General features: G+C 36.6%; 1 protein-coding gene across 1 annotated transcript in view; it reads left to right on the forward strand.

Annotated features, from left to right (window-relative positions):
• Window positions 1–27,642, forward strand: part of LOC150110705 (uncharacterized) — a 146,122-nt gene that overhangs the window by 14,844 nt on the left and 103,636 nt on the right. Inside the window, exons 2-3 of the mRNA XM_090395837.1 lie at window positions 8,821–9,011; window positions 19,003–19,071. Of these exons, the coding sequence (XP_090251963.1) occupies window positions 8,838–9,011; window positions 19,003–19,071 (243 nt within the window). The 5' untranslated portion in view covers window positions 8,821–8,837. The remainder of the gene's footprint in view (window positions 1–8,820; window positions 9,012–19,002; window positions 19,072–27,642) is intronic.

Below are 27,642 nucleotides of genomic sequence, written 5' to 3' on the forward strand. Positions count from 1 at the left end.
CAGTCTATCATACCGCTCCTTAAAATCATGCACAGTCTTCACGTTCATTACCACCCTCTCAGGCAATGCATTTCATGCTTCTACCACTCTCCATGCAAAAAAAAAAAAAAAAAAAAAAACTTCTTACACTTTTACTCATCACCTTCTTTTGCAACTTCCAGGGATGGCCTCTTTTCTTTGTTCCGCTCCTTCATTCTATCATATGGAAAATCTCAGTGTTAATACGATATTACCCTGTAACAGCTTAAATGTCTCAATCATATCCCCTCCCCCCTGCCTTATATCCATCAAACTCTGCAGTCCACTTGCCCTCGGTCTATCCTTATAATCAATGTTGTACAGTCCTGACACCATTTTTGTTACCTGTCTCTGCATCCTCTCCAAGATTACTTCATCCTCTTCAAATCCTGGTGACCAGAAATCCAGATGTTGTCTGATCAAAGCTTTATACAATGGGACCAGTACACTTTTATCCTTTGTGGTCAATGTTCTTCTCAACATTGCTGCAATTCTCTTAGATGTCTTCACAATTTTTGCAATATGACCTTGGAACTTAATTCTGTCCACAATCACTCCAATATCCCTTGCTTCCTCCACTTCTTCCAGTATAACTCCACTAAGTGAGTATGAAGCATCCTATCTGTGGATCCCAAATTTTACATTTAGTTGTATTAAACTGATATCCCCATGTCTTTACCCACTCTTCCAGCTTACTCAAATCCTCTTGAAGAGCCAATGCATCTGTACTGTTATTAATAACCCTCCAACCTTCACATCATATGGAAACAACTGAACGTCTCTCTGTAGTCCTGTGACAATATCATTGACATAAAGATTGAACAGCAATCATTCTAGGACTGAATCCTGTAGAACTCCACTTGTAACTTTTTCTATCCCTCTGATATTGTTCCCCATATACAACTCTCTCATATTTATCAGAGAGTCAATTACCAATCCAATCCACTAACCTGATATCTAAATCCATATGATGCAGCTTAAAAATCAACTATTCCTGTTGCATCCTGTCAAATGCCTTTGGTGGGGAGAAAAAATGACAGTGTATGCCTTACCTTCATTCACTGCTATGATTACTCTAGTGTAAAATAACAAGATTACTAAAACAAGAGTGCCTTTTAACTAATCTATGCTGGTCTGGATGAATAATGTTATCCTTGTCTACCCAAGTCTATATATGAGTTCTTATCAATTTCTCCAAAATCTTAACAACTACAGAAGATTATAGGTATTATTTCTGGGAAAATTCCCATGTTACAATGTTACTCCTCTAAAAAATAAACTATTATTTTAATGGCTAATATAGCCTACTTTCGTTTAGGAGTACCCCTTTTTTTACAATGTCATTGGCTCTTTACCCAAAATTTTTAGGTCGTTACTGAAATGTTATAAAACTAATATACGAAGAATAAAAATAGGAGAAATTTTTGACATACCTTTTTGGATGTTGTTTGGCTCTTCAAAAAAAAATGTCCAAAATTTCTCCTATTTTTATTCTTCATATATTAGTTTTATAACACTTCAGTAATGCCCTAGAATTTTTAGGTAAAAAGCCAATGACATTGTAAAAAAATGGGCACTCCTAAATGCAACTAGGCTATATTAGCCATTAAAATAATAACTGCAGAAGAAATATAAATAGGCCTATAGTTTTGCAGTGGTACTGTCTTACCCTTCTTCCACTCTCCAGGAACCTGCCCCATTGCAAGACAGTCAATTTCATAGCACATTCCCTTAAAACACATGATGAAATTCCATCTAGTCCTCCTGACTTATTAACACTTAATGTTCAGAATACATTCCCTTCTAGTACTTCACCTCTCATTATCATTCTAGGAATAAAGCCTATAATACCACGATGGAACACTAATAAAGTGATCATTAAATAGATCAACTGTCATCTGCTTTGGTCACTCGATTCCCATCTTCAGCCAGCAAGATAATCCATCTGCTGTCATTTTTCTTCCTACTTGCCACGTAGTAAGAAAACTCCTTGGGATTCTCAATTCTCCTTGGATTACAATGCTAATCTCCTCTCAGTTTTCTAATTTTTCTCTCCTTACAATACTGGTAATTTTCTTAGTCCAAGCCTTATATTCCTGATGCAGCTGTTCTCCTCTGCCTCCCTCTTTATATGCCTTCCATAATCTCTTTTTCTTCTGCAGTTCCCTTTATCAACCATTTGACTCCAAATTCTTTATCTTCTTTACTCAAGATATATACAATCTGTCACTGCTGTCAACAGTTTTTTTCTTAAGTATCGATACTAATGACCGCTCTTCCTTTAAATTCTTTCATCCATTGTATACTGCTGTAAGCTGGTTTCTAAGTCTTTGATAGCAACCTACCTTATAATTCCACATAACTTCCTTCTGTTTTGATACCTCCCCATGCCTATTCATCATCCAAATCAGGACTGCATGGTTACTCTCACCAACAGGGGAGCAAGTATGTCATCTCAGTAACATCAGATCCATTCGTGCTGTGAACAAATCCAGAACTCTCAATTCTTGTGTTCCCTCCACCACATACTGCCTAAAACAGTTGTCCCTCAAGAAATCCAAAAATTCAGTTCCATTATTACTGCTTGCTGTCTCCTCTGCCATTTATATCACTATAGTTGAAGTCCTCTCATAATGATTGCTCACTTTGCACTTGCCAAACTAATTTTCCTAAACATATTCTGCTCATACCATATCTTGTCTTATAAACATCCATCTCACACCATATACTCTCAAAGCCATTAGTGTTATTTCCACTGAGATTCTCCACCCTGAGAGTACACAATTCAACTCTTATCATAAGTAACACTCTCCACCACCACTTATCTTTAACCACCTTACCGGCCATTATGGATCAAATATGCATCTCATACGCTTCGTATCCATCAATTTCGATGTAATATCAGTGGTATTACAATTTTAATATGCACTTTGCATCCATGGTATGCAAAGTGCATATTAAACAGTTGTCTATGTTGTCACATCCTTAATATTCTTGTAGTTTTAAAATAAGCCATTTATTTTCATTCTTCCTGTGAATCCTTATCTTGTTTTCACTCTTAATTGCTGATTAAGAATATAATAACCTCATTAATTTTTCTGCTAATAAAATCAGCATATCTCTTCTAGGAGATATATATATACGTATATATAAATATATATATATATAAATAAATATATATATACGTCCTGGCCGGTAGCATGGTTAAAGGTACCTGTGGCATGACTATAAACAATAAATTACATGATAACCACAGTAATTAACTTTAATGAAATGAAAGTACAGATATTTCATACTGAAAATAACAGTACATCATCAGTGCATAGAAACAAGCAAATCAAGGAAACAGAAATACAAGATACATACAATTGGTAAACCACCGACTGCTGTATATACCTTGTATTATCCCCGTTTCTTTGATTTGCTTGTTTCTACGCACTGATGATATACTGTTATTTTCAATACATAATATCTGTACTTTCATTAAAGTTAATTACTGTGGTTATTATGTAATTTGTTTACTCCACCACGTTTCACCTTCGTTTATCTTTATGTGATCCTATGTGAAGGAATATTCAAGTCATGGTCTCCTAGTCTCGACTTGCCATGGTAACAATGATGCCGAATACATTTTTTATGTTCCCCAAAGATGTCAGTAGTTTTTCTTGTCTGTCAATAGTAAGCCAGGTCACAAGCAGGGCACTTCATATACTTCTGGATGTGATAAAGGAGATATTTTAGTTTATGAGATAGAAAACCTACACATATGGGAAAATATTTACACAAACAATTGCACTGTCTTTCAGCTGAATAATATGGTATCCTAAAAACACCCCTCCTCATGGGGTATCTGTTTGTAGCGGAGAGAACCACCCAGTGATGGTACTGGCCCTTTTCATTCTTCCTGTTTTTCTTTGCTTTTCTTGCCGTATTCATCACTCTGCTTCTCCTGAGTCTTTGTACTATACTTTCTTCCAGACCTCCAATGTCCTGCCATCATGTTTTCCATTCAGTGGAATCCATGGATATCCAAAAAGGGAATCCTGGCATCCCCAGATAAATCATGTTTCATCATAGATAATATGGTAAACCTTGATAGTCGGACCAATATAATGATGCAAATATTTCTCAGATGAAGAAGACAAAGCTACCTTACCGCACAGATATGAATTCAACAAAGCAGTTTTTCATTGAATCCACCATAGCACTCACCATCATCACATTTTTCGCATAACAGATTTACTGCTGTTATTTTTGTGGTTGTCTATGTTGTCACATCCTTAATATTCTTGTAGTTTTAAAATAAGCCATTTATTTTCATTCTTCCTGTGAATCCTTATCTTGTTTTCACTCTTAATTGCTGATTAAGAATATAATAACCTCATTAATTTTTCTGCTAATAAAATCAGCATATCTCTTCTAGGAGAGAATATTTTTATATTTTTATCCTGCCGTTTGCACACCACGGCGCTTGACCGTACGAAGGAAGACTTGGTTTCGAATATAGTCGTTGACTAGAGGAAATTTTTCTAAGCCTTTTTTCAACCAGTTCCCGAGTTAGTCGATCTCTGGCACGGGCAAGTGGGTTTTTCATCCCGTAAACTCAAGAAAATCGACCGTAGAACCTGCATTATTTCAGACATTAAATATATTGTGTTAGGGACCACGAGATAGTGGCACTTGTTGAGTCATCTCTCTTCACTGCATGCCGCTTAATTAGTGATAGCCTTGGGCCAGCTATCTCTGATTGGCTACCAGTGCAGATTGAACTGCCCACTCTTAGCATGGCAATGGATATAAGGTGTGCATAAAAAAACTAGGTTTATTCCTTTATGCACACCTTATATTCATCCAGCTATAGAAATGCAAGAACAGAAAACTGTTCTTGCATTTCCTGTGTAATGTGTCAGATTTCTCTAAAAATTCTTGACTCATTGCAAAAGGGAACAGTTAGTTTGACTAATTTTTTCCTGATTCATTGCACTCTCCTTCATATAAAGCATACATGCAACAGAAATAGTTTCTGCTTCATGTCTTCTATAGATATTTCTTTGGCCATTGCTAATTAGAATCAGCATAATTATCTCACTTTTGTTTAGATTTGTTAAGATATATACAACCACCATCCATTGAGAGTTCAATTCCAGTCTCACAGAACAAATGTTTCTTCTGTCTGTTCATTTCATCATCTTTTACCGCTGTCTTTTCAAACAACTTCTCTGTAAAATTCCTGGTAGGTGACAGAAATCTGTTGCTATCAGGATTAATAAGTTAGTTCAACATGTTGTTGTAGATTAGTAAGGCTGCTTGCAGTGAAAGTTTGTTAGTAATAATAATATTAAATACTTTTCTAGCAAGGATTGATTAAAAGGATTAAAACAATATACTGTATATGCCGGCATATAAGACACACCCCCTGTTTTGTACACATTTTTAGGAAAAAACTTTATCATTGAATATTATAATGAATTTACAGTATTTCAAATCTAAAGTAATAAGTAGGTCTACTTCCAACAAATACCTAATCTAACTAGGAAAGAGTACCCACCTTTTAATCTTCTTCGTCAGAACCAAATTCATCACAAGAGCTAAATATGAGACACTTGAAACCTCTGAGTCCTCATACAACAAATCCTCTGTACTATCCAGTGCATTACTAATGCCACACTTCTTAAATGAGTTAACCACTGTCTCAGTTTTCACAGCTTCCCATGAAGCTTTGACCCACTCACAAACTTGCCAAATGCTAGGCCTAATGATGGCATAACCTCAAAATCTGAAGACTGCATCCAGCTGTCTTCTGGATGCAGTGTTCCACTTCTCCTTCATAAATCCCTTAAATGGTTTATTAATACCGACATCTAAAGGTTAGGGATGACTACTTAGACCTCCTAGAATTAGAGCTAACTGAGCTTTCAATTCCTTGGGTTTATTTTTAACATCTGTTCTGTGAGAACAAAACTGATCCCATACTAGCAGGGCAGGCTTCTTCAACAGGGTGCCTAGACCAAATATTATCTATCCATAACTGGAATACTAGAATGTATTTCAGTAACTGGAATACATAACTAATATAACTGAAATGCTCTCAAACACCGCGAGGAATCAAGAAAGAAATCGTGTAACTCAGAACAGAGAAAACTTCCAGAAATGAAAGTAAAAAAAAACCGAGCATCGCCGTATAAGATGCATCCTGTTTTTCAGACCTAATTTCAAAGAAAAAAGTGCGTCTTATATGCTGTCAAATATGGTAATTTCTTGTCGACTATAATTTATTTAATATTAATCCCCCCCCCCCCAACATAGTTTCTTTATAAAATCTTTAGTTTGCCTTTTTGCATTTTATGTAAATTGCTGAATTATGGTAGAGCTGAAATTAACCAACATTCTGTTTTAATATGCCATTTTTGTTGACTGCTGAATTCAAGAACATTCTATATTTGAATTTTTATTTTTTATGCCTATCTGCTTGCAGAATGAATTTTGGTTTGAGTTACTCATATTCTATACACTCATGTGAGGTATTAGCGTAAGCCCAGTTGCTTCTTCAAAGAGTGAACTTTTTTATTTCCAGTTTTAAATTTTTTTAAATTCATAACAATTTTGCATTTGATATGTATGTTTTCTGCTTTTAATATCTTCTATAATATAACAGTGCATTGTATACATATTTCATTGTATCCTAGTTCACAGTGGATAATGTATCCACTATTTAGTCATTAGCTTGTGGGTTTGAATGCTATGCGAACACTTTTTAGGTGGTAGGATATTTTCATCTGGTGCAAGACTGCCACAATGTTTACTGGAAGCCTGAAATGTATTGAAACAATGCCATTATCAATTTCATTATAAGTTTAAGTGAGATTCACTTTAAAAAAAATCTGCATTGTTTTCTGAAGGAGTATTTAGGCATAGGTGTTGGTTTGCACTCATGATATGATTTAATGAAATAATTGCAGCACAAAGAGAAATAATTAAACAGCAGGTTTAGTTTGAATATCTGTGACAGAGAGCTTTAGGAATACAATATTAAAATTTTAATAACACACAATACAAGAAACAGTAAGTGAAAGAAATGAAATTAGAATGTACAAAGACTAAAGTCATATGAGGGATTTATGAAGGATATTGCATTTATAGAGGGTGCCCCCGCATAAGTCTTTATTGTTATTATTATTATCTCCAGATCCCCATTGAGTCAAAGACTCGTCGCGGGAGGTCCCTTTGTCATAGACACAGCTCATAATAACGTGCCTTAAATACATCCATATTCTCTGCAGACGCCACACTCTCTCTCAGCCAACGTATTCCAATTATTCACAATTCCCCATGCATACAACCTGCTTCTTACCCCCTTGCTCAGGCGGTGAGATTTGAATTTCTGCTATTATAAATGAGATTTGACACCTCATTTATAATGACATCCTCTAATGAGATGATCAACTACAACACCCTCAATCCTTGTGTGCTGTCTGAGGTAGTTATCCCTCTAAAACTTGAGAAATTCGTTTTCTTTACTTCTGGTTGCTATCTTGTTATTGCAGTCTATATTCCCATAATTAAAATCGCCCTTTTCCTATTTACTTGTTCCACATTACCAGGTCTATAGCAACATCCGACTAAGGATTTTATTCTGTTCACCTCTGTCTTACATCATACTGCTTCAAAACAACTGCCATTATTACCCCCCCCCCCACACACACACACCACCACCACGCATCTCTACTTTATATGGCTATAACTCTTTTCTATCATCAGTGGCACTCCACCTTCCTTTTTACCTTTTCTGTGTGGAAGGGTATGATGTTTCACAAAAAACATCATACCCTTCCATCTCTATTCCTGTCAGGATGTCATCCTCATCCAACCATGTCTAGCTTATTCCAATTTCCTTTGTTTCTGATACTTCTAGCATTTGTATGCAAACATAACTCATTTCTGGATCTATAACAAGTTTCACTGATATCACTTATTAAATGTGACTTCTCCATACCTTCTTCAAGCCATTTCTTTTCCTCTTTACCATTCCCAGAACTTTCTTTATAGCAGTTGTTCCTACATCCCAGGCCCTCCCATTCCCTTCTTGTCTACACTCGCACACACACATTCACTTCTCTTTGAGCATCAACCTTTCACACCATGTTCCCCTGTCCATTCTGAGTCTCCCTGTTTGTCTTACACACTTGTTCTCTCATTCTCTGCACTCATGCTACCTACTTCTCCATTTAAAAGCACCGCTTCAATCTCTCCTTCCTTACTCTCCTGCTCTTTTGCATTGCTTCTTACTTGCTATTCATTCCCTCAGATTCACTCTCCCTTCCAACAGCAGTCTCCAAATGTCTCACACCAAAACCATTCAAATGTAGTCTATGTATACAGTTCATTTTGTCCTTCAAACTTATTCCACACATTAACAAACTGCACTTCTTTTTCTTTAGTCATTTTTTCATTCTAATTTCATTTCTTCTCTACTTCTTGTTTCTCATGTGTTATTGCAATTTTAACGTTGTATTCCTGAAGATGTCTCTGTGATAGACAAAATATTGAAACAACTAAACCTGCTGTTTAATTATTCCTCTGTGTTGTAATTATTTCATTAAATTGTGTCACAAGCATTGTTTTCTGATTTGATATAAATCAACATATTGAGCTATTTGACAATCCTGATATCCTGTTTAAGCTGTATATCAACTATTATGTTACAGTTGGAATAATGTGGCAGAGATACTATTTAATGCTTATATGTAGATATGTTTAATGACAGTGTATATAATGTTTTTTTTTTTTATATATTTTTTTTAGAACTGTTATTGTATAGCATGGCCCCAGGTGCTGTTGATAAAAAAAACAATGTCCTGCCATTATGGGGAAATGAAAAAACAATGAATTTGAACAACATGATTCTTACAAATATATTATCATCATCGTATTTCAAGGTGAATCTTTATGCATTAAAAACATACCATGAAGTAATCGATGAAATATATTACCATGTAAGTATTTTTGGATATTAATATTAAAATTCTTTTATTTATTAAGCATAATAACCACTCCTCTCTCTCTCTCTCTCTCTGTGTGTGCGCGTGCGTGCGTTACATGTTATATAAGACTTGCATTCCCATCATAAGTGGAAAATGTAGTCTTTATCCATTAGGTATTAGATTAGTTCTTTCTGTGTATATATTACATAAAGATGTTTTTCTGGCAATAAAACATGTTGTTCATGCAGCTACAAAGTTTTTTTTATTTTTATTTTTTTTTTTACTTGTGCTTTTTTACTAATTTATCATTTTACTTCTCTTTCCCTTTCTTCTTCTTCTGCAGCTTTTCCCACCTAAGTAGGGTCGCTGTTTATGGTGAGTCTCCTCCACAACTTCCTGTCTTGGGCTGTAGCCACATCCAAGTTCTTAATCCTCAAGTCCCCTTCCACCATCTCTTCTTTGGCCGTCTGCGCTTCCTCTTCTCCTGCACATCCATCTGCATGACCTTTCTTCCCACATACTCTTCCTCTCTCTCTCCGCGTTCCTCATCACATGACCAAACCATCTCAACCTTGCCTCCTGTATCTTTGCTCCTAAGTTCGTATCTTTCACCGTTCCCCTTACATAATCATTTTAATCATTTCTCAGACGATCCTTTCTGGTTACACTGCACATCCACCTAAGCATTCTCATCTCTGCTACCTCCATCCTGCTGATGTTATTTTTCCTCAGGGCCACAGTTTCCATAGCATACGTCATAGCTATGGAAACTGTGGTCTCACTACTGTCCTGTAGATTTTGCCTTGAAGATTGATCGGTACCCTTTTATCGCATAGCACTCCAGCCATCTCTCTCCAGTTCCTCCATCCTGCTTGTATCCGGCATCCCACTTCCTTCTCAGCCTCATCATCCTCTTTCATTGTTGAACCTAAGTATCTAAAGTCACTGACCTTCTTGATGACATTTCCTTCCAGCTCTAGATCTGTCTCCTGGCTGCCATCCACTTTGCAACACACATATACTCTGTCTTACCTCTGCTCAGTCTCATATCTCTCTCTTCCAGTACTTTCCTCTAACTTTCCAGTTTAGCTGCCACTTCTCTTGATTCTGCACAGAGCACGATGTCATCTGCATACAACATAGTCCAAGGCGCATCTTCTCTCACTTCTTCCGTTACCACCTTCATCACAATATTAAACAGGAACAGACTTAATGCTGACCCTTGATGCAAGCCAACTGTCACTGGAAAACTTTTTCTCTCTCCCAGGCAGGTTCGAACTCTTGTCTTCACATTTCTGTACATCTCCTGCACCAACCTGACATATTTCTCCGGTACCTTCTTCTCTCTCAAACATCTCCAGACTTCTTGCCTTGGCCCTCTATCATAAGCTTTCACCAGATCAATAAAAACCAGATGTAGCTCCTGTTGCTCCTCTCGAAACTTTTCCATTATCTGTCCTAACCCAAAGATAGCGTCTGTTGCCAATTGACCAGGCATGAAGCCAAATTGCTCCTTTGCAATCTCCACCTCTTTCCTCAGTCCTCCATCAAGAACCCTCTCTAGGGTCTTCATTGTATGGGACATTTACTTTATTCCCATGTAATTCGTACAGTCTTGGGCATCCCCTTTACTCTTGTAGATAGGGACAAGAGTACTTTCCCTCCATTCCTCAGGTATATTTTCCTGTTGACAAACTTTTATTAACAGGTCCTACAGCAGGTCAATTCTCTCTTCCCCTAGTGCCTTCCATGTCTCCACTGGGATCCTGTCAGGACCTACCAATTTTCCATTCTTCATCCTCTTTACGGCTTCCTTCACTTCCACTCTACTAATGTTCTGCACCATCCTCTCATTAGGCTCCCCATCTTCTCTGTGAGTCCTTACATTTTCTTCATTCAAAAGCCCTTCAAAGTATATTCTGTATATTCTCCATCTGTTTCTTATATCCACATCCTTCCTTAATACCCTTCCTCCAGAGTCTTTGATCTGCCTCACATGTACGATGCCCTTTGCCTTATTTCTACATTTTGCCAATCGATAAATCTTTATCTGTCCTTCCTTTGTTTCTAATTGATCATAAAGGTCTTGATATGTCATGGCCTTCGCCTGTGCAACAACTCTTTTGGCTTCTCGCTTTTTCTCTCTATAATCCTCTCTGACCTCTTCCACTCTTTCCCTTTCTCCTCCCTTTTATTTTTGGAATTACATTAATTGGGATATTAATTATTGTGGTTAGTCATCCAATTACCATGAACAGTATAATCGAATTGGATTTTGATTGCACATACTTGCATTAAAAATAAATAGAATTCAAGTATAATGGGCTTCTTTGGAGAACACATGCATTTGTCCTTTTTGGTGGAAAGTAACTGAATGTTTTGAAATGGTACTTTGTACTTACACTGTGATATTTTGATTTAATGTATTCAAAATATCCACATTAAAGTCTATAGATATATTATGGCTTTACCTTCTTGTTAATCTAACAGATAAGCTTAGGTGTTGACGATTATTTATGACTTATTTTTTAACGGTATTAACAACACTGAAATTATAAACAAAGAGATGTTTTATTTACTACTTATATTTTGCTGAATTTCAACTCAGCATCATCAGAGCACAACACACTTGTACACGCGACAGTGAGTGAAACAATATGATTGCAATGGACAAAAGATCTACTAAAGTCCTATTTTTTGGTGCCCTCTAACTGGGAAAAAAAAACAGCTATGCGGGAATTTCTCTTAGGATAACAGTCTCCCAAATTTTTGGCAAATTAATGCAGCCATATTTGTTAAGGTTGGAAGAATTCTTCAAAGCCATTGCTGACTCAAAAAAATAATCTTTCAGCTCTGTACCGACTCCTAAATAGCACATTCATTTTCTTCAATCTGATCCTGTGTGAAGGAGTGTCTAACGCGTGGTCTGCCAGTCCTGACTTGTAGTAATAGTAGCGAATGCATTTTTCATGTTCTTCCAGGCGGATGTTAACTGATCTTCCTGTTTGCCCATAATACGGCAAGTCACAGGGAACTTCATACACTCCTGGGTGTGCTAAAGGGTGAAGTTTATCCTTAGATGAGCGGATCAGAGTTGCTAGTTTGACATGAGGTTTGAAAGTGGTGCAAAGGCCACGTTTCATCAATACTTTGGCTACCTTTTCTGATGTACCTCTGACATAAGGAATAGAAATGGTCATGTTGTGTTCTTGTGTATTAGGGGAGGGCAGAGTAATGTGACTATATAGTATTTTATCTGTTTTGTAGGGATTATAGCCGTTGACCAAGAACGTATGGCTCTGATATTTGAGTTCTGTGGTCAGAGCTGTATCGTTAGAACAAATGTTAACAAATTTGTTACATTTTCCAGATGGATCTGTAGTTCTATTGCTCTTTCATGAACTATTCCAATAAATCCCTTCTGTGCACCAACCATTGCAGTGGCTCCATCAGTGCATATGCCAGTTAATGAACTCCATTTAAGCCCAAATCTCTCAAAGACTGTGTTGACTGTTTCAAATATATTTTCACCGGTAGTTGTTCCTTTTAACGGCCGAGCGCCAATAATTCTTCTGTGATGTTGAAATCCACATCAACTCCTCGAATAAATATTGCTAGTTGTGCTGTATCGGAGGCATCGGTGCTGTCATCCAAAGCAATTGAAAATGCTTCCAATCTAGCAATCTTCTCTTTTAAACTTTTTTTGATATCATCAGCCATAATTTCTATCTGTCGGAACAGTATGTCTCAACAAACGAATATTCTCAAAGTCTTTTTTTCTTTTCAGGACATATTATACTTGCAACATCCAGCAGACATTCTTTGATAAATTCTCCTTCACCAAATGACTTAGAATGCTTAGCGATTTTTTCGCTTACCACAAAGCTGGCTTTGACAATGCTGTGGTGCTGCTTTCTTTGCTTGTTGAACATTTGCTGCTGGGTATCCAAGTTCTTCTTCAACTTCTGTATTTCATCTTTTCGTGGTTGTCCATCAATTTTTGGGTGATCCGAATGTCTCGAAGTAAAGTGTCTCTTCAAGTTGTATTCTTTCTTGACGGATACGGATTCGTTGCACAGCAAACATACAGGCAAACCTTTATTCAGAATAAAATAATAATCCTCCGTTCAGTTGTCTTGAAATTGATGATTCTCTGCATCTACTTTTCTTTTTTTTTTGCAATAACCCCTGACATTGTCCCAAATTTATAAGCGATATTCAGAAATGTCAAACAAAACTGTCTTCTACACCGCAGGCACTGAACAGAACACAACATGAATGCAGGCACTGAACAAAGCACAACACCAACGCAAGTACCGAACTGATACGTTGTAACATGTTCACACACACGCCGCTAGTCAAAGTGAGAAAGAGACCTTGGTTGGAGAAAACGTAGTGTGTTTTGTGCAAGTCATATGACGTCAGCTTAATGTGAGTTAGTAGAACACGCAATGTTTTCTCCCACCATGAATCAGACAAACTTCGTTGAAATAGATTAGGGCCAGATCCGGTTGCCCATATGTGATATAGAGCATGATTTTACTTGCTACTGTCCTATAATTTTCACATTTTTGGTGCTTCATTTTTTTTTTATGGATTGGTATAAAGATTGTCAGTTCAATTGTCAGATGCCAGTAACCCAGCTTAGTTGCATAATCTCAGCATTACTTTCCTTTTCCCATGCTTATGTCAAACATTCATTATCTGATATATATAAATTTTTGTACAAATCTTCACAGTATTCTTTCTATTTCTCTAAAATGGAGTGCTTTGATTTTTGAAAGGAGAAACCTTGAGTCTCATGCAGACATCATAAAACAATCTTCTTACATATTTTATTGATATGTGTTTCTTTATCTTTCCAACAAGATTTCTTTATAATAATTTCTGTTATTTTCCTTTGTCATTCCGCTGGATTTAATTTTTTTCTTTTGATCACATCAAGTGTTTTCTCTTGAAAGAGTCTTACTTTTCTTTCCACTTGTTTTTGGTATATCACAGTTTCCTGTTTCAGTCAAGATTGTCTTGACCTAGTATACGAGGTGGTATCAAAAAGTTTCGAGACTAGGTTTGTAACACGCCAACAGATGGCAGCACAAGGCTGCATGCACAGTCACAGCGAACACCTACCTTCATAAGTCTGTATGCCAAAAGACATCGTCCAGTGTACATCGGGAGCTGTGCAACTGATGCTAATCTGACCACCTGCGTTACCACATCTGCGATTTCATCATGGACAGCAAGTTAGAACAAAGAACAAACGTGAAATTCTGCATAAAACTGAGCAAATCTGCTACAGAGACGTTTGACATGATTCAGCAAGTTTACAGCGATGCTGCAATGAATCATTCGAGGTGCTTTGAGTGGCACGCATGCTTCAAGAGCGGAAGAACATCACTGGAAGACGATGAGAGATCAAGAAGACCTTCAATGAGCTCAACCTCCAAAAATGTCAAAACCATTTGGCAACTTGTTCATGAGGATTGTTGGAGAACAGTCCACAACATTGCTGCCATTGTCGGTGTGTCATACGGAACAGTCCAGGCAATCCTCACATCTGATTTGAACATGTGCCGTGTTTCTGCCAAGTTCGTCCCCAGGCTGCTGACCCAGGAGCAGAAGGAACACCGCGGCAAAGTCTGTCAAGAACTCCATCAGTGTGCCATGGATGACCCATCCTTCATGTCAAGGATCATTACCGGTGATGAAACTTGGGTGTACGGGTACAACCCTGAGACGAAGCAACAGTCTTCACAGTGGAAGAGCCCATCATCTCCATGACCGAAAAAGGCGAGGCAGATCCGCAGCTCGACTAAGTGCATGCTCTTCGACTTTTTCGACATTCGCGGCATTGTGCATCGAGAATTCGTCCTCAGGGGCCAGACCGTCAATAGCGAGATCTACTGGCAGGTTTTAAGGCATCTGGGGGGGGGGGACATTCGGCAAAAGCGACCAGATCTGTGGCATACGAAAAACCGGATTGCTTCATGACGACAGTGCACCCTGTCACCGAGCTCCTCACACGTGAGTTTCTTGCCAGAAACAACATGATCTCACTTTCGCACCCACCCCTACTCGCCAAATTTGGCTCCTGCAGACTTTACCCTCTTCCAGAAGATGAAGATCCAGCTCAGAGGTCACCGTTTTGACACCATTGCAGAGATTCAGCGCGAATCGCAGAAGGTGCTTGACATGCTTCGAAAAGATGACTTCCAGAACACCTTCCAGAAGTGGTAAGAATGCTTGGAGCAGTGTATTGATATGCAAGGGGACTATTTTGAAGGTGATAGTGTGTAAACATAGATAAATAAAATAATTTCTCGTAAACAGAGCTAGCCTCAACTTTTTGATACCACTTCATATTTCATCTGATGTGATAATTTCTACATGTTGTAAGACCTCATGGAATCTTTGCTTTTGTTCTTACGTACTTCAGGGATTCTGGTAAAATCATATCTGTTTACAGGTTTGTTCTTTATGGTTTTAAATGGATTCTACCTTCAGTAGTGAGAATGAATCAAGACAAGTCTTCGAGTTTTGTATCATAGTTTTCTATATTTTTCTAATCATTATAGTAGTCTATTTCAGAGATTGCCAGTGTGGGTCAGAACCCACACTTTGGATCGTGAGCTGATTTTGGGTGGGTCTCTTTCTACTGCAGCTTTAAGAGTGCTGCTTCCTTTTACTACTTCATACATGTGTGAAGTTGGATTTTTGGCAATGATAAGAATTAAAAACAAATTTTGAAATAAACTTCAATTATTAAACACCTTGGGTGTGAAAATAACACATATCAATGTGGACTTCAAAGACGTCATCAGCAAAAATGGAAAATAATATCCCATTCTTCACATGCACCTATTATGTATCTGATTAATAAATTTATATGTTAATTAAGTATATTCAATAAAAAATTTAAAAATAGTAAAATGATATTTTTTATTCAACTCTCCCCCTTCCCTTTAAAATATGCATTACAAGCAAGTGGGTCGCGAAAAATTACTGTTTTCGAAAGTGGGTCTCGGCCTATAAAAGTTTGGGAAGCCCTGGTCTATTTGATTCCTAAATCTGTCTCCAGGGGACCTCCAGATGTAAAGTCTTCTTTTGGCTGTTGGAGAAATGTGTTCATGATAGATATTTCATTCTCAATGAAAGAACACACAAAGTCCATACTTCCCATACATTTTCTGCCATCATTTCTACATTCAACCTTGGCATTTAGGCTTCCTTGGAGTACTGCAATATCCTTATTTGGTATTCCTCTGAAGACTCTATTTAATTCATTGTAGAAAATGTCAATGTATCCTCATCACTTTCAGCTGTAGGAGCATAAAACTAAAAAAAAAAAAAATGTGATCAGTAGAGGTTTTGCATTAATCCTAAAGGTCATAATTCTGTCGCTGATTAAGTTAATACCAAATATTCCTTTTGCTGTGTTGCTGTCAACCATCTCAGCTACTCTAGTGTTAAATTTTTGCAAACCAGAGAAGAAGATGTTTTTTTTTCTTGTCCCAAAGTGCCCCAATCCTCTCGAGTGGGTTTCAGCAAGATCTAAAATGTTTGATCTTTAAAAGGGTCATTTCTTCCTGGAGTCTATCTAATTTTCCTGTCTGCAGGAGACTATGAACATTCCAGGTTATTCTTAATATTTTCCTAAGAGTTCTTAACTTGTTTCTTGATAGAATTGTTGTTTGGTTGAGAAATTGATCAGTTTGGCTATCATTGTCTCTCAACAGTTGACGTGATTAAGGGTGCACATTCCTTTTCCATCTGTACTTGAGGCTGGTAGTTGCCCTATTAGCTTGGTAGGGCAGTCTACTACTATTGTAGTAGAATGGTTTCCCTTTGTCTTCTTTACTGCAGCCACTTGGGCAACGAAGTTGATCGTGTCAACCTTGCCCATGTGTATCTATTCTGGAATTCTGCTCAACTAGGGCTCTGGCATCCATACTGATAGATGTATCAGGACTAGGGGCTTTTTAACGACAGCCCACAACTCGCTATGTCGCATTGTCGTTATGAGGTGTTTTAGTTATTTTATAGGAATGTTGTTGCCACACAAACACTCTGCCTCACGCTGATAACACCACTACTTCTTATTTGGCTGGTGCCCTACCTTATTCACAGCTCACAGTTGTCCACTGTATCCAATGGATTTTCTCTGATCCGCAGCCTTAGGGACGTGCCTAGTAGCATAGAGCTCTGTCCTGTGTAGTAAAATTTATGAAAGCATATTTGAGAAAAGTTTGAAAAAAAATTGCAGAAGGAAAACTTGGAGAAGAACAATCTGAATTCAGGTCAAATAGAGATTGTCAAGATGAGTGTTTCACTTTAAGACAAGTAGATGAGAAATCATAGAAATATAACAAGGATCTGTATTTGTTTTGTCTGGAAAAGGCATACAACAGGATGTCAAGAGAAAAGCTGTTCAAAACTCTACAGTTATATAATGTAAATGTGATATTATATCAAGCAGTGCATAGCATATATTTGATATCAAACCTGATATTAAAATTGGAGATGTTAATCTCAGCAATTTTCTTGGTGCAGATTGATGTCATACTGTAAATAAATTCAGTGCAAATCTACAGGATTCCCTAATTAAATTGAATAACTGCTTTATTAAATTTGGTATGAAAATCAGCAAAAGGATATGAAAATAGGAAGTTCATGTTTTTAGTGAACATTTGAAAACATCAGCTACATTCTGAATGGAGAACCTATAGAATAAATAAATTATTTCAGCTATTTAGGCATAACTTTTATGAAGATTTCTAATTCTGTTGCCCATATTCAATTTGCCAAGCTGGTATGGGAAGTCAACCAAATAAATAAACAGAGAAATTAGTTAAAACACTAAACTAGCTGTTTAGAAGATGGTTTTTAAACCAATTTTAATTTATTGATCTGAGCTGGGTTAGAAATTAAATGCTTGATCAAAGACTGGGGACTACAGATATGAGTTTTGAGAAAGATTACAAGAGTGGACAGATGGCATCAGTGGCAGTATCATATTAAAAATCAGGATAGTAGGAAAGAACTTGCCATTGATAGTGTTCAGGAATGTGTTAGCAGAGTTAATCTCAGGTGGTATGGTCACTTTAACAGAATGGGAAAGAGAGAGAGAGAGAGAGGTTAGCAAATCAAGTGTTCTTTGCTGGGATGTCAGGAAAAAGACCCAAGATTTATGTGAATTGATACAGTAAAAAGTGCCTTAGAATACAGAAATATAAGATCTGATAATATTGGAGCCTTGAAAGAGATTAATTTGGAGGAATATTGTTGATAGGAAGTAATGGTGTAACTTTTTTTTGTAGTACTATCATGCTGTCCTGTACACCTCTGAGGGTACATATTTGATAGGAATTTGGTGATGATGATGGCAGATAACAGGTTAACTAATATGAAAGAAAATTGTCAATAGGAAGTTAGTAATGATGTAACCATTGCATGTAATATTATCGTAATATTCTGTAGAGCCTTTGAGTGTTGTACAGAATGTTATGTCCATTCCCATTCTAATCGTCTGATTTCTGATATGTACTTTTGAGGCTACACAGTGTGAATTTAATGATGATTAGAATGGGATGATCATGCGAACGCAGAAAACTGAGTTTTTTAACAGTTCTCTTAGATTATCATCAACAGTTTGGTTTAACTGTTGATAATAATTAAAATTAAACAAAAAATTATATTTAGAATACTACCATTCTTTTGCAGGAGCCTATAAACCCGTGTTGTTATTAATTATTAAAAACATGTATATCAGCTTGGTTAGCAATGATTTTAGTGAATTGGTCCACATATGTTATGTTCATGAAATTATATTTTTAAGTTCTTTATTAACTGTTAGTTTATCAGATACAAATTATTATTATTATTCCTTCCCTTCTCTTTTACCTTGCAGTGTCAAGAATTAGATACAAATTAGATTATCATAATTGATTTTGCAAAACTGGCAATATAATTATTATTCAGAGATTATTTGTTAATGAAATTCTAGGTAAACCACTTAGAACCTTGGGAGAAAGGTAGCCGCAAAACATCTGGTCAAACAGGAATGTGTGGTGGTGTATGTATATATTTTAATTTTTTTTATATATATTTCTTAATAAAATGAAACTTGAAGAAGTAATCTACGATTTATAGGTTGTTGTTAGTAATAATTTATTATTTATTTTTGTAGTTTTGGCTACGTGTCAGTCATTTTTAATACATTATATACATACATTATTTACCATGATACAAACACAATTAAATTAAAAGCACCTGACATTATATGCGCTATCAACTGCTGGAGGATAACTCCATCTACATTAGTATTGAATGGAAGAAAAAAAAAATGTTCTGTGAGTTTGGAGTTGAACAAGTCTTCATTAGCCCACTTGAGGCGTTTTTGAAAATTTAGAGGAGAAAGCAAGAATTACTAATGCCAGTTTCAAGGAATAAAATAAAATTGAAATAATTAATTAATAATTTTTATGAAATACGTGAGTGAGGAGTATTGTTTAGGATAACTTCCTAAAATTTAAAAAGTTTAAGGCAGTCATTTTTTTGATAGACCATAGCATAGACCATTTTACTGTTATCACATTATCATTTAGACCTTATCCTCGGGATGAATACAGCTTGGAAGAGCTTAAGACAGCCCCGCAACAGCCAATAGGCCTAATGCGTGAAAGGAAGAAGAATTTTACTTAACTAAATATTGTTTCATCATCATTATCATCATCAAATTCCTGACGTACCCTCAAGATGTGTACAGGATATTATTACTATTATTACGGGCAACTCCAGGGAGTCATTAGACTCATCGAGGGAGGCCCCAAATCATATTCATCACAACTATTTGACATTCATACAGTATCTATCATATCTCGCCTTAAACTCATTCACTGTCACAGCATCCACCACAGACTCAGGGAGCGTATTCCACTCATTCACTACTCTAAAAGTAAAGAACCCAGCTCTAACACCTTTACTAACCACACTTTTGCCCAGTTTCCATGGATGTCCCCTAGTCCTCCCACAACCAGCCCTGTTCTCAAAAATATCTTCTGAATTAATTTTATAGAAACCCTTCAGTAATTTGAATGTCTCAATCATATCTCCCCTCCTCCGCCTATCAACCAATTTTTGCAACCCACAAATCCTCAACCTGTTCTCATACGGTTCATTCCACAGACCTGCTATCATCTTGGTCACTCGCCTCTGGATCCTCTCCACCTTTTCCCCATCAAGAAGAAACCTAGGTGACCAAATCTGAGCACAGTAGTCTAGATGGGGTCTTATCAAGGCTCAATACAGAGGAACAATAACCTGCTTGTCTCTGCTTGTCAACGTATTCTTCAGCAACCAAGTGATTTGATGAGCTGTTTTGGTCACTTTTGCAATGTGTCCCCTAAATTTCAATTCCTTATCTACCAACACTCCTAAATCTCATGCCTCATCAATTTCCTGGAGCAGGGTTCCACCAATGCAGTAAACTGCCGCCAATCTTTTCACCCCAAAATGCATAACCTTACATTTTGCCACATTAAACTGACATCCATTCTCCTTAGCCCAGACCTCCAATCTATCCAAATCATCCTGCAAAATTTTGACGTCATCTGCATTCACTATTGCCCTACCCAACTTCGCATCATCCGCAAACAAATGAACTGTTCCTCTCAGATCATTTCCTATATCATTTATGAACAAATTAAACAGCAGTGGTCCAAGAACAGATCCTTGTGGCACACCACTAGTCACAGGCCGTCTTGTGGACTCTACTCCCGAGTAAACCACTCTCTGATATCTCTCCGTCAACCACCCTCCTATCCATCTCACCAACCCTATGTCCATTCCCATATGCTGCAATTTACTGATTAGAATTCCATGTGGAATCCTGTCAAAGGCCTTGGCAAGGTCCAGTAGAATCACCGTAAACCCATTACCCTTATCCAGTTCAGCCGTCACTGTGTTATAATACGTGAGCAAGTTACTGAGGCATGACCTACCCTTCACAAAACCATGCTGTCCCCAATACAGTATCCCATTTTCTTCTATCCAATCTTGTATTTTCCTCTTGACTATTTTCTCTAAGACCTTGACAATGATTCCTGATATGCTAATCGGTCAGTAATTTACTACAGCAGTCTTGGAACCACCTTTATGCAGTGGAACTATTTTCCCCTCTTTCCACATTTCTGGACTAACCCAGACCCGAGACTCAAATTAAACAAAATGGTCAAGGGTACTGACAATTCTTTAGCTGCTTCTCGTACAACACGAGCTGGTATACCATCCAATCCCACAGATGTATTGACATTGAGGTTATGCAATAGACTACTCACCTCCACTTCATTAACCACAATTCCCGTATAATCTACTGGTTTATTCATTTCTGCAATGTCACCACCTGGATGATATACTTTTGCAAAGTGCTCACTCAGTAACTCAACTATCTCAACTGATTCAGTTACCTCCCTACCATCGGCATTCTTTAAAATCAATCTGCCATGTACATTTTTCCTTTTACTTGCTACATATCTAAAAAACTGTTTAGGATTCTCTTTAGCCTTCATGGCCAATGTTCTTTCGTAATCCTTTTTTGCTTTTCTTACCACACTCGTCACCCTTCTGGCCTGCGCTTTATACCGTTCATGTGCCTGCCGGTCACCCTTCTCCTTAAATTCCCTCCATAGTTGTTTCTTTTTTTTGCAACTCAAGCTTAATGGTGTTATTCATCCATTTAACCCCTACTTGATTTATTATTCGGACTCTAGGTATACAGTCAGCCATTGCTTCATGCAAGCACTTCTTAACTACCTCCCATGCACTATCAACTTCTAGTCCTTGCAGTTGTACATGCCATGGCACTGAACCAATCAAACTCCTAAGTTTGTCATACTTTCCAGCCTGATAATTCCACATGTACCCTGTCTTAATTGAAAATTCTACACCTTTAGCCACCTCCCAAGTTAAGACTCTATGATCACTCTCACCGATTGGTGGCAATGTGGTCATATTTGTTACAGCCAAATCCTCAGATGTAATTACTAGGTCAAGCACTCTCTGACCCCTAGTATTTTCCATTACATGCTATCGCAGATAGTTATCCCTTAATAACCGCATAAAATCCAGTTCCTTCCTCCCGTGTGTCCTCTCCTCACTCCAATCAATGCTACCATAGTTGAAATATCCCATAATAATCGCCCTCCTTCCACCCATTTCTTCTATTTGCTTGTGCATACTGTCACCACCATCTTTTCCATCACCTGGTCTATAGCAGCACCCAATTGTATATTTAGTTCTGCTAGCCACAATCTCACACCAAATGGCCTCAAATGTGCTCTTTTCTCTATCCTGCAATTCAACTTCTATTCTCCTTGGCTGGAGCTCATCAGCTATCATCAATAATACTCCTCCCCCCATTTTATTCTCTCTGTCATTCCTGAACACACTATACCCATCACATTCAATCCCACTAGTTATATCATCTACAGTCAGCCATGTTTCACTAATACCTATAACCTGTGGACTGGAAGTGCCAACCATGGCCAAAAACTCTTCCTTCTTGTTCCTAATACTCCTAGTATTAGTGTACATGAATTTAAGACCCCCATTAGCCCCAACCCTACCTTGATGCCTTATATTAACTATCCCACTCAGATTTGTTGTCCTTATTTGCTCTGGCATATTATATTCATTCTTACATTCAACTGCTTCCATAAGGACTGTATCTCTACTCCCCCCCCCCTAACAAATCTAGTTTCCCTGAATTTGCACATCCACTACATTCAGCAACACTTTCTCAAGTCTTCTTACACCGTAACCATTCAAATGCAAGCCATCCATCTTATATAGATCCTTTCACCCATCAAACTCACTCCACACATCCACAAATTCCACACCACTCGTCATACATAACCCACGCATAAAGTCATTTGTAATTATAGCCCTCCTTTTAAACATTTCACTGTCATACCTATGATATGATATGATAGTACTACGTGAAAAACTTACATCATTACTAACTTCCTATCCAATTAAAAAATAATCTAAAAATAATATTAAGTTTTAATACTTAAATTTCAATTAAATATAAATAAAAAATATTTATTAATAAATTACGATATATCTCAACTCAAAATATATCTCAATGTATTTTTTAATAATTCAATTAGAAAAGTTAACTGAATTAATTTTAATCTTATTTCATTTCTTTTGATTTCTAAGATTATATTTTATTTATATTTATATATATTGAAAAATTAGGTGGCCTTTGCTAACTCTTGTTATCTAAGATTTATACTACTCATAGAAGATTTTTCTCTAAAATTCATATTTATAAAATAAATACAATAGATTTTTATACTTAAATATTTTTTATATTTCTAAAACATTTGACATTCGTAATTTTTTGAACAAAAATCCCTCTATGTTTAACGGGAATTAGCTCTTACATGTTTCAAAAAATAATTATCTTTAATAAATAATATCACCATATCACATTCATGGTTATCTTAGAGATTGAAGTTGGCGTTTCCGTCGAAATGAAGACAGAAACGTTTCCCCAGTGAATTTCTTTATAGCGTAGCATTTTGTTGTATGAGAATCGGTGGTATTCTTTTAGCCTACAAAAAAAAAAAAAAAAAGTTAAGGGATGAGAAAGATTTTTTTTTCTGTCTTTTCTAAATCCCCATACCAACAAGCGCATAAGAGAACAGGATGGCGCTACAGAACTCACTTTGATTAACAGAAACTCAACGAAATTGGGAGCCTCCACTCCCTTTCTGAATGTGTCCATCTGTCCTTCACGAGACAGTTCTTCTCCTTACTGATAATCTTGGAGCACCCATCTTAAGATTACATGTGAAGAAAGTGTGCCCTAAAAGCAACGTTTATAGTGGAGCCACATCCTCAGCAACAGCTGCAATCAGCTCTGCCTGATAACAGAGGACGTGAGTGTTTACATTATGCCAAGAAACACCACCTACAAGTGGCTTCCCTGCTCCATTAGACTCCTTTTTCTTGCTAGGTACACTCAAAGAGCTCCATCACTTGTATATGCTCACTTATCACCTTTCACGATGTCAAGGTTATGCACACCTACATCGTGTTCTTCATTCTACTTCCTTCAACAATACATATTTGTTCTTCGCCAGGCAAGCGACGACAGTTTGTGCCGGGTTTGTAAAAACTGCATCTAACTTAAGAACTTGGGCGATATAACCTTAACATCCTAACAGAGTAAATGCTGTTAGATCTGCCTGTCCAGAGGCGTTAGGTAGCAGCCCTACCACTGGACTTACCCAGCGACAGGTTAGTAACCTGCCCTGGGGAAATTCAAAATACTTTCAAGTTTCATGCAAAGAAAAGCCGGATGGACTGTCATGGAAAAGACCACAACCCAGGAAACAGTAAACGAAATTGGAAAAAGGAACACATAATGAAGATTGCAACATGGAATGTGAGAAGCATTTCACACAAAGAAGAAGAACTTGATAAACAACTAAACCAAGCTAACATAAAGATATGTATAGTAACAGAAACAAAGAAAAAACAAAAAGGTACAAAAGAAACAAACAACTATATACAAATCTACAGTGGGATAAAAAAAGAAGAAAGAGCAAAAGCAGGTACAATGATTATGGTACATAAATCCCTAAAGAACAATATTGTATATTACAACTATGTGAATGAAAGACTAATTAGAGTCAAGACATTAAGAGGCCACATAACAATAATTGGTGCATATGCACCAGAAGAGGGAAAAGAAGAAGACAGTAATATATTTTATAAAGAATTACAGAATGCCATAGATAAAACAAACAAAACTGACTATTTACTGCTAGCAGGAGACTTAAATGCCAGAATAGGAAACAAAAAATACAAAACAAACATAGGTAAATTTAGCGAAGATACATGTAATCAAAATGGTCGCAGATTGCGCAATTTTGTCATTTGTAATAATATGAGAATAATGAATTCAATGTTTAAACACAAGGAAATACATAAATATACTTGGTCAGCCAGAGGATACAAATCAATAATTGACTACATTATCACAAATTTTAAATTAGCGGAGTTAATTTTAGATGTAAGAGCATATCGAGGCTTTGAATTAAACTCTGATCATTATATGGAATCAGCAAAAATTCGTTTTAAACCAAAGTGGCTAAAAACACACAGAATTGAAAATTCTTACCAGCCAAGCTACAAAATTTCTTCATTACAGGATCCTCGAGTTAGACTACAATATCAAAAATGCACAAACTTAAAAACAGAAACCACACATGAATCAAGTGACATAGAAGATGAATGGGAAAATTTGAAACAAATTCTCACAAAAGCAGCAACAGAAACCTTAGGAATAAAGCACAAATGGATTAGAAAAAGAGGACTACGAGACTGGAACAAAGAAATGGAAAATATAATGAAAACCAAAAAGCACAGTTACCAGAAATGGCTAAATTCCAAAACAATTAGAAGCAGAAATAGAGTATAAAAGAAACAGTGCAATTGCAAAAATTATAATTGCTTAAGAATTAGCTAGTAGTTTGAATTTATACGTTACTAGATCTACTATGTTTCGGTCTATGACACGAGGCACCTTCATACAGAGTTTTACAAATGACTGAAATTGGTCTCATACGGAGGTAAGACAAACCAAACCAATGTGGTATATAGCACAAAAACTGCAAATCCTTCAGAACAGGAAAATTGATTTCGGGGAACGCCGTCTATTGGAGTAAAACACTATGAACTCTCACAGTATATAGAGCAGAGGAATGACAAACCGGCTGCTTTAAATACATGTAGAACCTTCTCCAGATAATTCGACTCATATTTGGAGATAGAGGTTAAAAATACTAGTGATCCTTCATTGTATCTAACTCGATAGCACTTGAGTCCATTGTGAGAATTTTCATGATATAGCGTAAATTATGACATGAAACGGATTATGTTATAGATGCCGAGTTTTCAGAACTTTATGAAATATTTTAAACTAATTAAATTTTTGAAGCAGTTTACATAACTTGTGTAAAATAAGAAATCCTTCTTCTTCTTCCTAACATGGATCTTAGGCCAAGTGACCTGTTCCGGTCTCATGCTATCTCTTTCTTCCGATTCTTCTTTTCCACTTATTTTGTATCTGTAAAATATTTTTGGTAGTCTGCTGCTGTCCATTCGATTTAAATGATCTATCCATTTTTGTTTATACTATCTTATGTAGTAATTAATTGGTTTTATTTTCAGGGATTGTAAAATTTCTTTATTTGTTTTATGGTCTCAGTTGGTATATCCAGATGTTTTTCTGAGAAACTTCATTTCTGCTGTTTTGAATTCGTTTTTCATCTTTCCTTTAATGGTCCATGTTGCATTTCCATATAGTAGAGTTGGTTTTGAAAAGAGATTATATAGTCTGATTCTAGTGTGTTTTTGTACTAGGGATTGCTTAAATATATTACATATTATGTCATTTACTTTGACCAAGTTTTATATTTTTCAGGCTTTAATGTCTCTAGAACAGTGTTTCTCAAAGTGTGGTACGCGGACCCCTGGGGGTCCGTGGCAATTTTCGGCTATGCATCATTAACACATGGAATAAAATTTAAGTTTGAGATCGTAAAACGTTCCTATTGTATCACTGAATAAGGTACAGAGACATGTGCAGGCTGTGTATTATGTTTCTCAACAAATAGTGCAATTAGAGACAACTGGGTAAAAACGCAACTAATGAATCGCATGACCCCTCCCACATAAAATGCTGTATAGTAGACAAACAAAACCATATGGTGCACCGGCAACATATGGTTTTGTTTGAGTGAACGTGTTGAAACTAAGAAATATATAGTGAATGTGTTTCAGATATTATATATAAGGAATTCGGTTGAAGAGAATTAGCATTTCAACTGAACTGTCGCTTGCTTTTGTCAATTAGTAGCGCGATCTTTTGTTAATACTGCACCAATCATATGGACGTCTTCATAGCTGCTTTATCTCTACTGGCCTACCATTGCTGTCTGTTTCGAGTTCTGCTTTCACTAGCCATTTGTTGAAGGACTGTTCGTTAAATATGGTAATTTTTTTTTAGCTTTCAAATTCTTAATCACTGGTTAAAGACTGGATTTTTAAAATGTGCAAAAGAGAGGAACATAGTAGATATAAGTAGCTGTCAGCAACAAGAAAATGTTGATATTGTATCTGGATCAAGTGAAATTGATAAGTGTGTGTCATCTGACATCTCTTAAGAACCAACTAGGAAGAAGATGAGAAAACTTCATAAGTACGATATAAATTAATTGAAATGTGGATTTTCATGGATGGGAAATGAAGAGGAACCTATTCTATTGTGTGTAATTTGCGGTGAAACTTTAAAAAATGAAAGCATGAAACCATGTAATTTAAATCGCCATTTTGAATTGAAACATAATGAATGCAAGGACAAACCTGTCGAATTTTTTCAAAATAAACTAAAAAATTTAAAAGAATCTCAAAAAGTGATGTCGATCGTGTCAGGAGGTGAAAACAATGAAGACTTTAGAAGCTTCATATCGTGTGTCGCTATTAATAGCAAAAAGTGGTGCAGCAGAAACAATTGGTGAAATTTTGGTCAAGCCTGCAGCAAAAATAATAGCGGAAATTATGATCGGAG

This window comes from Typopeltis vanoorti, chromosome 1 (genome assembly GCF_054136105.1).
Source record: "Typopeltis vanoorti isolate ZY-2024b chromosome 1, IOZ_Tvanoo_1.0, whole genome shotgun sequence".
Lineage (NCBI taxonomy): Eukaryota > Metazoa > Arthropoda > Arachnida > Uropygi > Thelyphonidae > Typopeltis > Typopeltis vanoorti.